The 16,131-nt window shown below is 36.7% G+C and overlaps 1 protein-coding gene across 4 annotated transcripts in view; it reads right to left on the bottom strand.

Annotated features, from left to right (window-relative positions):
• LOC145978892 (tectonin beta-propeller repeat-containing protein 2) overlaps positions 1 to 16,131 on the bottom strand; it is a 116,252-nt gene that overhangs the window by 63,516 nt on the left and 36,605 nt on the right. For all 4 annotated transcript variants that reach the window (XM_083111829.1, XM_083111832.1, XM_083111831.1 and 1 more), the window contains exon 8: positions 2,416 to 2,889. In XM_083111829.1, coding sequence (XP_082967955.1) covers positions 2,416 to 2,889 — 474 coding nt within the window. The remainder of the gene's footprint in view (positions 1 to 2,415; positions 2,890 to 16,131) is intronic.

Here is a 16,131-nt window from a genome sequence, read left to right as displayed (position 1 = left end):
TATTAAAACCTGCTTATTTACAGAAAACCCACTTTCCACATATGCATTGTCATGTGATAAAATCAAAAACAACTTAACAGTGCTCCATAACTCAGAGAAGTCATCCTTGCTCTTCATGACACCTGTAAAAAAAGAATCTCGTGCATCAGTTTTTATTGAAAAGTTACAAAACTTCTCTTTCAATTCCTTTAAACTGGCAAATTACTTTATCACCAGTTACAGCGTTCATTCTCTTTCTCCTGAGAAGTTCCTGTATCAGGTCTTCCATGCGCTGAGCACATCGCTTTGGAAACTGAGCCATTTGCTTCGGAACTAAACAACTAGCAGCTCTCACCAACCTGAACTTAAGGGGACTACGTTCCACAATATTCTCCTGTTGTTGGTTAAATTCTGCAGCTAGTAAAAAACATAAGCTTCTCCTTTTCATTCACCTCTTTAACTTCCAAAGCAGCTTTGGCACCAATTCCAATATCAATCTTTGTCAAAGGAATCAAGTTGTCAGAATTCCTGACATCAATTTGCATTAATTTAAAACTATTTTTTGCATTGTTCAAGATGTCACTTTTTATGAATCTCCCCATTGCATCTCTAACAACACTTTATAGGGAGTCATGAAGAAATGGGAACATAGGTTTGGGGGTTTGGAACATTGTCAAATATATCATTCTGGCATATCTGTTGAAAAAACTATTTCACTACATGATATTAATGTAGATCTGCTGGTCCTACAAGTAATTCCATTTTACACATATGTGAGCTTTTGAGGCATGTAAAAATTCACTTGTCATGTCATGACTATAACAATAGTTGAACATGATCAAAAACTTAAAATATGAACAAGTATTTATGAACAAAACATAATTCATATATGGCACTAGTAAGCAAATATTTAACATTCTGTTCTAAATGCAGTAAATACACAATCAACAATATTGTACACAAAAGATGGCAGAAAATAAATATTTCCCTAAACAGGACACTCAATTTTTTTACTACTATTTACTACTCCATAATAAGGGAAATCAGATTAACATTGGTTAACTTTAGACATCAGATTATCTTTATTATGTGTTTTCCACATTTTGAAATATATTTTACGTCATGTAAAAGATCGAAATCGGTTAATTAAATTTTAAAAAGCGCAAAATTTATGAGGGTATACACTTGGTCACCAGCCCTGGAACAAGAAACAGACAAACAAATAGATATGAGTTCCTTGCCGAAAGAGAAATGCTACAACAGCTTGGATTATCCACAGACAGGAGCATATTATAATCCCTCAGTTCCCATCAGCTTCATTGGGAACCATTAATCAATTACAAAATTTTCCCTGAGATTTGTATTTTTTTCAAATTCCCTGAGATTTCCAGGTTTTCCAGGTGTGTGGGAACCCTGCATATGTATTATATGCTTATGGCCATAAAAATAATAAAAAATAGCATGATTTTTTTCACTAAATTACAGGCTATTTACAGATACATCAGATCAGAAAAAGTATCAGTTATTTTACCAATACACCAATGTGTCTATATCAGCCAATACTGATAAAGTATCAATTCATTTGTGCATCTCTAATATATAACCTACATAATATATACAATTATAACTTTATGTTGTCAGCAGACGCACTATATTAATGTAAATGGCAATCACAGTGAATAAAGAAAAATGACTGTTAAAGAATTTTACACATCAAATGAAAATATTTCTAACAACAACTGAACTGAAAATTTGAAAATGTTCCATACCAATAGAAGGCACATGAACATTCAAAGAAAAAGAAACACAAATCTTTAAACTACTGTTTGAAAAATAATCACACTTTGTTCTTTCTTCAGCTTGAATTGAAAATGCATCAACAACAAAGTTGTTACAAAGTTATTTTTATAAAACATTTTGTTTAAGAAATCAGAAATAAGTAAATAATGGCTGTGAAAAGAAATAACTTTTGGTTCATAAAATGCAGATCTTTCAAGAGAAAATACAAATGCTTTTGTCTGAACTAGCTGAAATTAGAGAGAGTAAATTCATAAAATTAAAACAAACAAAGATCAAAAACAATATACCTACAAGAAAGAGATTAGTGAAAGTTGATGCCAATATTTTTATTCAGAACTTCGCAAATTAGATTTATTACACAGGGTGATTCAAAAATCTCCACAGATAAGGTTTAGAAATGGCCTACAAGGTACACAGATCTCAGCCAACAGTGCAAAAGAATACAATGCAAGATAGGGATGCCCTACAGAAATACACGATACAGGAAACACCAAACTGTTTTCTATTAGTAAAATAGTTCAATCATTAATCATTATAAGTTATTTTTAATGTAATGGTATCAAATTGAATTTTCACTCTGTATTGCCAAGTATTGTACAAGAAGTATTCTCTGCACAAGAAATGTTGAATACTTACCTGACGTGCTTTGCTTTTTCGAACCCTTCTTCTTTCTTCTTACTGGTTTAAATAAAATTTCCTCAAATTCCTGTTCACCTATTTTATCAAGAATTTCTGTATAGTATATTGGCTTACATTCACTTCCTCCTTTTTGCGATATATTGTAAACTTCCTTATTTGATTTTTCATCTAATATACCACACTTGTTAAGATCAATTTCTGTCCTTATTTCAGTTAGCATCTTGGCTGGAATGGCCACAACAGGAGGTAATTCAACAGCTTCGTCTGCTGTAACTATCGGATTTGAGTTTTGAATGTCTTCTTCTTCTGCTTCTCGGCTCAATTCATCATTGACTCTTCCGAAAATATTAAGTTTTGAGCTTACTTTGTGGAATGGTAGAGTACTGTCTTTCATTAATGAAGTCAAGTCTTTTAATGAAGATGTCGACTCTGACATTTGCAAGTATGTACCACCATGGGCACTATTTAGTCCTAGAAGAAATGAATTTAAAAGTTAATTTATTTACACACACACACACACACACACACACACATATATATATTTCCTCCCCAACATTACATGAAACAAACTGTGTACAAATGTTTATTTCATTTATGCATTTTCATTCAACATATTTACAGTCGAATAAATGCAAAACTAACTACTTAACTTACATAAAATTTTTACCAACAAAGCACAAATGGAATGAGTACCAGGTATGTTAGAAGTAGGAATGGGACCAATTCATTGGTCAATAATGGTTATCATGGCAACTTAATTACATAATTCTGTCACTTTGTTACTGGTCTAATAGGCAACACATATAGATGGATTGCAGAATTTAAATCTAAAGTCCCTTGGTTCAATTCATACACACTCCCACGGCAAGTCATAGTTTTTATTAATAGATTAAGAACAGGACACGTACGTACACCAGCACATTTAGCAAAAATAAAAATTATAACTCAAGAAAATTGTAAATGTGGCAATAATAATCCTGATGCTCAACATTTAATTCTAGAATGTCCAATCTATTCAGATCAACAAATCATACTCTACAAAGGTTTTCAACGTTTAAAAATTCCATTTCCAATATCACTATCATCCATTTTAACAGATTTATCCCCTTCATTAATATGGATGCTGTATGCATATTCTCGAAAATGTAGACTTGAAATATAAAGTGATTTTTAAGAAACAGCAAAATGGACAAAAAAAGTGAATTATTTATAATAATTGTTATATATTTGTGATTCCGATTAATTTGTGAGACTAACTGCCAACTTTAGAAGAAAACATTAAAATAAATAAAAAAAAAAAAAACAATAACGATGTCCAAAGTCGACAAGATAATGCTGACAGGGACAAAAGAAAGAAGAAGAAGAAGAAGTAATAGGTGGGTTGCATGTGACATCACGATGTGCTCAGCTGTCATGTTTGCAGCCAATTTTATTCGTCGTTTGGAAGGAAATATCCACCATGTAGCGTTCATTACATCTGCACATTTTGTTTTAAATCATAAAAGTCTGTGTTAGTATCTTACACCCTCCCACTTGAATTCTGTATGCTTACAAGAACTGGCCTCAATCATGGCTGCTCAAAGCTGCAATCCAACAGTTTGTGACATACGTGAAACACTCCTATAGATCCAGGGCAAAATTTATATGCACTTTTTCTTTAATGTTTCAAACTTTTGTTTTAAGTCCACTTCATGCACAGCTAGGCTAATTGGGACTGAACCTACAGAGTAAAGTGCGGTCTGGACCACTATGTGCCTCCACATCTTCCAATGAAACGATGTCATTGGGGAGGTCTTTAGATTCATAGCTTATTTTCAAGAACAAACCCTGTCACAGTCATCTGATAACAAACATCAATTCAGGTGGTGAACATATCAGGTTCTGCAAGAAATGACTAGCATTTTTATGTTTGATTGGTTTGTTCAGTAGCGATCATTGCTAAATTTTATCTCAGTATTTCATCAGTATTACAGGCAGCATGCAACTTCGTATCTAAGAGGAAGTATTCAAACTGACTACAGCAGCAACCCTCATAATTAAGTTCTCGACCTATCAAAAGCAGTGTTTGCAACTACACCAATTTCAAGTTGCATCCAATAAATATTGCCACAGTGCTTAACCTCAGATTCAGATAAACAAGTGGTGCATTTGTTACAAAACTGTATGCATGCAGTATATTGTTTTAATTGACTAAAATAAGAATATTAACCTTCTATCTTAGCAGTGTTAATTTATGGCTAAAAGTACTGAAGATAGATCTTTTGGATGGCATGCATGTTATTAGATACAAAGAAATAGAGATTACATTATCCAGCTAATGACATGGGCATCTTAGGGAGAAGTCAGGGGCACTTCCCCCAAGACATACATCTAAAACTTCAAGCATTAAAATACATGATTGACTCCCTGAGATATTTTAAATGAATGATAAATGTTTATGTATACAGTGGGTGAGCAGATTAAAAAGAAGTGTCATCTGCCAACATGAGATAAAATAGTCAATCTACCACTGGTTCAAGTTTGCATATTCTAGGATGGCCAAATCTGGATATTGCATGTTCTGTAAATTATCTGGATTTCTGAAATATCTGGTTATCCAAATGTACAAATTATCCAGATATATGGATAATCCAGCTATCCGAATGTGTGCATTATCCAGATAGATTTATACTTTATCCATTTTATACACTACGTACATGTATTCTTTTAATTGTCATATCTGTATTTCTACCACATAGATTCTTAATAAATCCAAGATCCAATCTGTCTGTTTATCAGATTCTCCACAATGCTCAGTTCGGTACAAACTCGCGCAATTTTCTGTCCTACCAAAAAAAAAAAAAACATGAATGAGGTAAAGTGTTTGAGTATATTTTAAAATATAACATCCTCAGTTTGGTACTCTGGTGACCTGCTGCTTGGGATGCGGGGGAAAGAATGCTTAAGGAATATATGTTCATCACTTGACCTGAAAGCCGTCTTTTCGAACCTCCCACATCTCTTCCTCTCTCAGCATGCTAGAGGGGTCGGACAGATCATCATAGTTTGATGTGTCCAAGGTAAACACACACAGGATTCTACACCAAAGCATGCAAACAACGAAGTTTATGTGGGTTCATCACATTTGTTTGCAGGTCATATGTGAAAAGATATCCTTCAACCTTCATTAGGTATCCAATATGAATGAATAGTCTTGATCTCCAAATATCTGGATAATACAGATATCCAGATATAGATTTAGTAAATATGTGCACAAAAATGTTCTAAAGATATTATATGTGTTGCTTAATACATATGCTATTTAATATGATACAGTGTTGCAGTTAACACCCTTTTGGTACTCATGAATACCTCTTACAAATTATTAATGCAAAACAATATCTGTTTCTTTTTTCATAAAATCTTCCTATTTTATTGATTTTTTAAAAATATTGGAAACCAAGTTCATGAAAATCCTCCCTTAGGGAGATTTCACACTGAAGTGACAAGCAACATGTGACACATGTCACTTGAGACAAATCAATCGACACATCTTACTTAGAACAAATCAATCAAATGCAACATATCACATCATAACAGCATGATATGCACCACAAATCTACATTCAATTGGTAAAATTCTCAAATGACATAGGACACATGTTGCTTCACTGTGAAATTTCCCTCTAGTGTTTTATCTTTGAAGCAAAAAAAGATTTTTCTTGCAACTTGTTCAGGATGTACCATACAGTTGATACAGTGTTGTCCACAATGTATTACTTACATGTAAAACCTTGTGAACCACATTTCCTACTAGGCTTTGCAATGTATAATCTACTTTTTAGGAGGGTAAAGATACGTGGGTTAAGTCATAAGTTGCCAAGTCATAAATCATGGCAATTATTTTTTTCTCGCGAACAGGGGACAACATGAAAAATCTAAGATATATGTTTGAAAGTGTATGGAATGTACTTTCGAAAGAAGCCACCAGATGGTGTATGTGAACAACGGTGTGGTAGTAAGCATGCACCCAAGTTCAGTCGGTGAGTGACAGCGTTCGAAAATGGAGGTCATGAATCACGAGCAACATTCGTACTTTAAAATAACAGTTCTCTGTGGCAGAAATGCATGGGAATGCTATACAGAGCTACGGGAAGCACTGGGTGTGCATGGCATGCCCTATCAAACAGTAGCAAGGTGGGTGGAGGCCTTCAAATGGGGCAGAGTGTCAACTGCCGATCTGCCTCGCAGTGGGCATCCTGTGTCCAGGTGATGGTGATTGAACAGTGTTTACATGAGAACAGGGGTTGGGACTGTAGCGGAATTAGAACTGCATACAGGAATACCGGCATCAACAGTGCGTCGCATTTTACACAAGGACCTACAGATGCGGAAACTTGGTGCAAAGTGGCTGCCACATCACTTAACGGAGGTACAGAAGTGGACTCGCTATGAAACATGTCGCATCAATCTGGTGAGGTTTCAGAATGAAGGACATGCCATGTTGAATCACATCATTGCAGCCGATGAAAGATGGGCACGCGCGTATGAACCCCAACTCAAGCGAAAAGTGAATGGCATCATCCTCGGTCACCACGGAAATATAAGGTTCGATAAAATCCCACAAAAGTTATAGTCATTCTGGCATACAGTGTTCTTGTGTGCCATCCAGTGCGGGAGGGGTACACTGTGAATGAAGCGTATTACACTTCCTTTTTGGTGTCACAATTGCACCGTGCAGTACGGACCAACATCCAGAACTTTTGGACAACGCCATTATCCTACACAATAACGTGACAGCTCACACAGCAGATATTGTTAGGCGTTGCTTACAGCGGTGGGGATGGGAGGTTCTTACACACCCGCCTTATTCTCCTGATCTAAGTCCATGTGTCTATGATCTCATCCCCCCCAAGTAAAGAAGCCATTGCGTGGGAAACGGTTTGCCAACAAAAAAGATATCGTAACAGTATTTTGGCGAGAGGTGGCACAAGTTAGCTCTGCACATGCAGCGAATGGTATTCAGCACCTGCCCCATCGCTGGCAACAAACAGTGGATAACCTGGGTGAATACTTTGAAGGTTGTTAAACAGTGTAGTCTTGTGTACTTGTTGTTCATGCCATAATAAAACACTGTTGTCCAATGTCCTGTGTTCTGCCTCTTCCCTACGAGAGTCTCCTGCATCCAGACTTCATCTGGTGGCTTCATTCGAAGGTACATTCCATACACTTTCAAATGTATATCTTAGATTTTTCGTGTCGTCCCCTGTTCGCAAGAAAAAAAATAGTTGCCATGACTTATGACTTAACCCTCGTACAAAGCCTAATATACATTTACATAATTTTTTATTTTACAAAACTTCCACTACAAATGAATTACCTGTACATGCTTTACTTTTCAACATAGTTGCTGCCATTATCCAAAACACTTATTAAGTTTGGAAACCAGCTTCTGCATTTCAGTCTGCACTTGCCTGTTTAATTATGACATGACTATTTCTTTCACCTTGTTATCATCGCTGAACCATTTCCCACCATATGTTTCATTAGGTGCAGAAGCAAGTTAAAGTTTCCCTGGATGCAAGGTCCAGACTATGTGATAGATGGTCCTCTTAAATCTTTCCACAAGCACAATGCTGGCATTGCAATGTGGATCCAAGCGTTGGCATGAAGCAGGAAGATGATAAGTGTAAACATTCCCCTCCTTTTGCTTAAATTAATATACTGAAACTGCTCTATCCATGAAACTAAATATTGATGGTTTTACTATTTTGGTGGCTACCAGCACAACCCACTCACAAACTTGTCTTATTGCATTGAGGGCTTTCAGTATGCATTGCTTTGCTGCAAGCCACAATGTACGCTCAGCACTTAAAATGAAAAAATGTTTGCTGGGGGGGGGGGGGGTGATGCTCCTATGGCTTAAGGCTCGGCTAGACCTTTGGCCGATGCGAGCGGCAGTTTATATTTTCAAATTTTCCTCTCCTTCTGAAAAACCGTTACAATACTAAAAAAACCGTTACAATACCACAAAATCCAAAAAATTAAATATGCTTAGAATTTCTCTTAGAGCATTCACACAAATCTTCATGTGGTTTGCTTTGTGATTACATAAGTCTATTAAACTATTGATAATATCTAGACAAGAGTGAAAACAAACCACATGAAGATTTATGTGAATGCTCTAGAAAGAATTCTAAGAAGATATAATTTTTGGATTTTGGAATATCATAGCAGTTTTAGAAAGAAATTTGGAAAAAACTGTTTTCATGTTGGCCAAAGGTCCAGCCAAGCCTTAATATGGTGACAATGAGACAGCCTTGGGGGAGCGCTTTGCAAAAATTTTGCTACTTTGGAGGTTATCATCCCCTGCATCCCCACTCACTTTGAGCAGTGTGTATGTTGCCATCAACTGCTCATTTGCAGAGTTATCTGTTGTTACTGGGTACAAGCCCTGGATATATATATATATATATATATATATAAATCAAATAAGGTAAAAGGAAACACTCACCGGATCCGTCTTCTGTTTCTTCTCACACCGCTGATGCTATAAATTAGCGAAAATTTTGAATTTTCCTACTGTCCGGTGAGTGTTTCCTTTTACCTTATTTGGTTTTTACTTAGCCCTTTTGGCCCTCCTTGCTTTTATCCATTATATATATTTTATATATACAGGGTGTTTCTAAAGGTCGTTTACAACGCTTGGGAGGTGATTCCTCACACGAAAACAAGCAAAAAGTGTGAGTTCCATTTTTACGACTGAGGCCTCGTTTCCGAGATAGGAGCCTCGCAAAAGGTGACAAAGTGAACGTCACACCTAACTGGGACGAATACTATCACAGATAGAGAGGCGGTTCCAAGGGAATCATAAAGGAATCGTATGTGCTCAGTCCGGAAGTCACTATGAAAAGTTCACTGCACGCATGCGCAATGGAGTCCTCAAAGGAATTGGGGATTTCCAGCAAGAACAATGCATGAAAAGGGTATGTAACGCAGCAAGAAGGACCGTGACAATGAGAAATGCGTTAAAGACAACACATCCCGAACTCAAACATCAAAACATGAGCACGGAACACAAAATCCGAAAAGTTGAGCACGGTTGCATACCCCAGTTACACGCGAGGAATGACCGAATCATGTCATGTGGCATACGAGACACATATTACTCCACCAGGAGGAGGGAAAGAAAAACTCAATATCAGATGATTGCGACAACGTGTATTTTTACACGCGACAACTACGTAATATCCCCCCCCCCCACACACACACACAACAAACAACAAAAGCTACAATGTTTTACGCTCAGACAGTGCGTGTTACTGTACACCAACTGAAGATGTCACGTTCACCACACAAAGGGGTTGGGGAGCAATACCAAGAGTGTTTTCACTAGGATTTGCTGAGGGCAATAATCACAGACGGTTTTCAAAATGTCTGCCGTTCACTTCTACGCAGAGATGACAGCGACGAATCAAGAATTGTCGAGTACGAGCAAACAAGCCAGGTGTATCTGCTACCGTCGCGTCGGCGACGTTGATGCGAGCTGATGTGACAGGTGTGTCGTATACGAGTGTTTTCATTTCTCCCCAGAAGAAAAAAATCGAGAGGGTTGGGGTCTGGCGACCTCGGTGGCCAAGGCACAGGCTCATCCCTATCAATGAACCTATTGCGAAACACGTCATGCAGGAAATGTCGTACATTACGATCGAAATGAGCTGGTGCCCCATTGTGTTGGTACCACATTTCTTGCCGCAGTGCCAAACATACAGTCTCCAACAGTTCAGGCAGAACCTCACTAAGAAATGCATGATACGTGCGACCATTCAGGCGAGCAGGGAGAATGTATGGTCCAATTAAATGATCATGTACTATCCCGCACCACACATTCACTGAAAACCTGTGCTGGTGATGGGCCCCAAAAGTGCATGTGGGTTGTCAAAGTTCCAGACATGACTGTTTCTACTATTGAGGATATCCTGGTGAAAATGGCTTCATCTGTCCACAATACCTTTGCCCCGAAGTGAGGGTTTGTGTTCAGCTGATGCAACAACCATTTGCAAAACTCCATACAAGGGCGACAGTCACGAGGTAACAGTTCTTGTACTTTCTGCAGTTTAAAAGGTTGCATTCCTTCCTCTGACAACACTCGCCAAACATTCCCATGAGACATGTTTCGTGCCCGAGCGAGCACGCGCGTACTGGTGCCAGGACGTTCTGCGACCGCTGTTAACACATCTTCTGCAAACTGATGTGTGCGTACACTTCGGGGTCTTCCAACTTCTTGCCGTGGTGGTAACACTGACCCTGTTTCACGCAGTCGACTGTCCACTACCTGAAGGAAGGCGTGAGACGGTAAACGTCTATGTGGAAAGCGTTCTCCATAAAGACGCCTTGCCTCACGGCTATTACCACGTGCCTCCCCATACATGAGATGCATGTCTGCTAGTTGCTGGGTCGTATACGCAGCCATCTGTGTAATAGGGAGCTGGAACTGCAAAGTATCGTTTTTGTTTAACACTGGCACACTGCACAAATTGGCCGTATCACCGTACGAACACCACAGACCAATTGTTGCGATACTTGACTTGCCCACTCCACCACGTCAACTTCTTTCAATACAACATACTAGTACTCTTCAATCCGTATGACAACCTAGAGCGAACTGCTGATCATATCCCAGCACCTGCAACACGACTGGGACGACTGCTGGAGAGAACCAACCCTTCGAGCTCCTCTCGCGGGTACAGCAGTCATGAAGGTCAAACGTAGACTACGAGAGCCAGACTTGCCTGCGCAGCGCTTCCAAAACTGGTCTCTTTTACGTCACAGTAATCCTTTTCGAACACTCTTGGTATTGCTCCCCACCCCCTTTGTGTGGTGAAAGTGACATCTTCAGTTGGTGTACAGTAACACGCACTGTCTGAGCGTAAGACATTGTAGCTTTTGTTGTTTGTTGTGTGTGTGTGTGTGGGGGGGATATTACGTAGTTGTCGCGTGTAAAAATACACGTTGTCGCAATCATCTGATATTGTGTTTTTCTTTCCCTCCTCCTGGTGGAGTAATATGTGTCTCGTATGCCACATGACTTGATTCGTTCATTCCTCGCGTGTAACTGGGGTATGCAACCGTGCTCAACTTTTCGGATTTTGTGTTCCGTGCTCATGTTTTGATGTTTGAGGTCGGGATGTGTTGTCTTTAACGCATTTCTCATTGTCACGGTCCTTCTTGCTGCGTTACATACCCTTTTCATGCATTGTTCTTGCTGGAAATCCCCAATTCCTTTGAGGACTCCATTGCGCATGCGTGCAGTGAACTTTTCATAGTGACTTCCGGACTGAGCACATACGATTCCTTTATGATTCCCTTGGAACCGCCTCTCTATCTGTGATAGTATTCGTCCCAGTTAGGTGTGACGTTCACTTTGTCACCTTTTGCGAGGCTCCTATCTCGGAAACGAGGCCTCAGTCGTAAAAATGGAACTCACACTTTTTGCTTGTTTTCGTGTGAGGAATCACCTCCCAAGCGTTGTAAACGACCTTTAGAAACACCCTGTATATAATATATATAAAAATAGAAAATATACAAAATTTGAGAAAACTGCAATTTTTGCGAACTTTCGAAAATTTGACCTTCCCCTCTGGACCCCTAATTGCCGCACGTTGTGAACATACTCTACTGTTTTCATTATTACATGTAAAAAATAGAACGCATAAGCAAAAAGATGTAGATGAAAAGTAAATAGTCCATTTATAAAATCCATACCCAGAGAGAAAAATCAACATTTTCAAACTTGCGTTATTAATAATAGTAACAATGATATATAGTTTTTGTGATTTGAGTATGTCATACTTTAACATGTACACAAATGAACAAAAATGACAGAACTGAAATATGATGTGTACTTTTGAAGAAATAGCATGCTAATCTGCCACATGGTGCTGGTAAGACCATCTTGCCAACTAGCTGTATACTAAAGGTTAATGCAATCATTACTTTGTAAATTATGGCTGAATGATTTCACTTTCAATCAAACAATAGTTATAAGGTAAGAATATAAGTATAACATTGCAACTATGCCACATAAATCTACCACAGATTTAGATCCACTTATGAGAATCAAATGTCACTTTAATCACTGCAATAACATTGCTTAAGTTTTACAATTACTTTAGAAAATGCATCATTGTACAATTATTTAGCCTAAGGGAAGATTCATAATTAAAAATGAAGTATCACCAGAGAAATCACTTTGTCCTACTTTTTGTGCAGAATTAGCAACACTAGTGATGAGAAGCAATACAATTTTGAAGAATTAATTTTAATAACTCTGAAAATTCACTACTCATTAATTACATATGAATAAAAATGTTCCACATTTCTTTATGAAAGAAAGTTTACTATGAATTTTGATGATGTGCGATATAATTTTCTGTTACAACTACATGATGGAAGTTATTTTATATTTACAGCTATTCCATTCTGAAAGATTGATGTGACTTGGTTGCACTTTAGTAATTATTTTCAATCATCATTTAGTTTCTGCAGGCAGAGGTCAAAAAACGTGTACACTGGCTAGGAAAATTGTTCTAACAGTAATTACTTATTTTGTCACTAGGTGTTTGCTGTGTTTCCTGTTCTTTGTACTTGAGAGTTTGTTCACTACGTTTCTTGCTAATTTCCATATTGCTGTAGAAACATATGGGAGGATTCACATTGAAGTGACAAACAAAATGTGATAAGTGGAATGTGACACTTCACCATACACAACACACACCTGATTAGGCACTTTCTCCTCCAGTCTATGAGAGGTATTCATTGTGCGTGGGTGGCAAGCAGACCAAAGAACACAATTAGGGCTGAGCCAATATTGGCATTGGTATCAGGAAGTATTGATTGAAATTTAATCACCAATACTTATCTGGAGTCCATGTGTCTCGCGGAGTACCCAGAAATGATGGGCAGCACTTTTGCAGAGTCTAAATATCCTGCAAAATGCATGACTTTCATTATTTTTTTGTAATAACATTGTGAAGAGAAATGGATTTTGTGATTAAATTCTTGCATGACATTATAAATATTTGAAAGCAAACTCGAGTAGCTTGATACTGAATTGTTCCAACAGAAAAATACAGTAGAACCTCGATTTTACATTTTTCAGGGGATCAAGCTGAAAAAAATTAAAATGCAGGTAAACGTAAAATCTAGGAAAATATTAGAACATTTTGCTTTGTTGGGACCAACAAGATTGAATGTATAATGTGAAAAAATGTAAAATCCAGGAATGTATTAAATTTATAAAACTACCTTAAACTGTTTCAATTACAAAGTACTGGTATCAGTATTGGTGAGAATCGATAAAAGTATGGACACTAGTATTAGTATCAGGCCAAATTATTGGCTCAGCCCTAGGCACACTCTATGTGCACAAAGAACTACTTGATCAGACTGACACCCAAGTGACATGTGAAGAAGTTTGTGCCACTATGGTGCAAAAGTTGTTTCAAGCCCTATGACATGTGCCACTTGGGTGTGAAATGAGTGGTGGAGGTTGTGTGTAATTGATTCCATTTGGCATGATAGTAATCTTCAACCAATGAAATTTTGTCTGAAAAATTCAGTAATTAAGCTTGTTGACCATAACACATATTATAATGCAGATATACTGCTAAAAAAATGTAATATAAAAGATGTAAAAATGTACCTTTTATGATGTACAGAAAGATCAAATAATTGGAACAACCAAGTAAATAAACAAATTCAAAACAAAACATGTGCCTTTTATTAGCTTTCAAGTTTCTGTTATTAACAAGATAACCTCAAATCATAACACCACACTTGGGGAAAAAGAATAACATCAGCATGTTACAACAATAAGTGTGTATTTGACTTACAAACAGAAGTTACTACTCCAAAGAACATACATTACAATGAATCAAATTTGCTATCCCACAAAAACGTAAAGGTATCTAATAGGTAAGTCATCCCACCTGTTTGATGCTTTAAATAAAACAGAAATAAAAGTATGCTAGAATTTTGTTATGTAATTGAAAAACCCTCATTACGTCATATTTCAGATTGATTGTACTTGCATATTAGTACCCTATGTAGAAACATTTTGAATCATGCAGTGAATTAAATTATGAAATGCATTTCCTCAAAGTATGTTCTAAGTTCACTTAAGGAACATATAAGCTAATAAGAAGTGGAGACGGTTATTTTATTATCATCATTAGGAGTAGCTACAGTTTAAAGTGGGGCTCAGACCACTGAATGTTGAATCTGAAATCCTTTGATAGTCAGAATTAAATTCTATAGTATTGTGTAGGCTCTACTTTCACAGTCAAATCAAATACATGTATAATTTTCAAAATCTCAAAAATTAGGTTCTTCGTATTGCTGTATACTTGCATTACAAGAACCTAAATTTGCACTTGATTTCACAAATCAAATTGTTACAATTACATTTGCAATATCCCAAAATAAAATATAGGTATTACTAATAATAAAAGCATGTTCTTCATTTCTTTCCGATGTGTATATAATTCTTTAAATTACGATGGTGTTCATGAAAAAATTATTTTCTAATTGTGACATTTCAGGCTACCTGTACGGTAAGGTGAAATGTCACAGTTCAAAATTTTTTGCTAGTTTTATTTACAATTAGACTGAATTGCAGTGTGTTTGTGTGTGTGTGTGTGTGTGTGTGTATAAGCCAACCACATGAAAATATGAAAGACAGGAATTAGAAGAAATGTCAACTTCTGTCCCTGATTTCCTAGAAAGTTAGTTAGGTCAGAAGACCTTATCTAAAGAATGAATATGGATTCAGTACAAAATGCAATTTGTCACAAATATTTTCAATTTGACTACCCTCCTCACCAAGAAATAAGGAAAAACAGGCTAAACAGAAGTTGGGTTCATACTCTCACGTATATATATATGCATCAGCTTAAAACATTTATTGGGAAAACAACTTGTTATAACGTAACATGGAACATGAATCTCTCAGAGATGGCAATTAGCATCTGCAACTTACTATCTTGGATTGAATTGTTGTTTAAAGTCCACTTTATGCATAGATAGGCTAATCAGGACTGAACCTACAGTTTAAAGTGGGATACGAACCACTGTCCAGTGTACCTTATAACCTTGGGTAATATCAATAAGTACCAGCATAAAATTTATCGATGGCAATAGCTGATCAATTTGATTTAGTTAACAACCCAAATAATATTTCACTTCCTTACAAAATGTGGTGGCTTTGATTGGGTTTTGCCTCTAAAAAAGAAACTACATATATATTTGGAAAAACATATTTATGGATTCTGTTTTGTTATTCATGAGAATTATGGAAGTAAGTTAGAGGATATTTGAAGAAATTAGGGAGGAACAGATATGAACTTTTTGCTGATACTGATACCGGTAACTGATATTCTACCAATCTGAAATAAAATTGGAATTTTTTCTATGGAAAACATGAATTAATTACCTCCTTAATTAATGTAACTGGGCGATTGAAATGCTTTGGAAAAATAAACTGTATATTTAGACATTTACATTATAAAACCATAAACCAATATGTATATGTCTATATTCATAAACAATAATAACAAAATAGCATAACTTTGCTCCACATTACAGGCATATCAGATTGGTAAAAATTAATTCCATATCACTTCATGGAAAAAGTCCAAAAGATGTATGTAATAACCAGAATCAATGTCACTAACAC

This window comes from Lepisma saccharinum, chromosome 25 (genome assembly GCF_977018435.1).
Source record: "Lepisma saccharinum chromosome 25, izLepSacc3.1, whole genome shotgun sequence".
Lineage (NCBI taxonomy): Eukaryota > Metazoa > Arthropoda > Insecta > Zygentoma > Lepismatidae > Lepisma > Lepisma saccharinum.
Note: the sequence above shows the minus strand (reverse complement) of the source record. Positions and strands in the feature narration are given on the sequence as shown.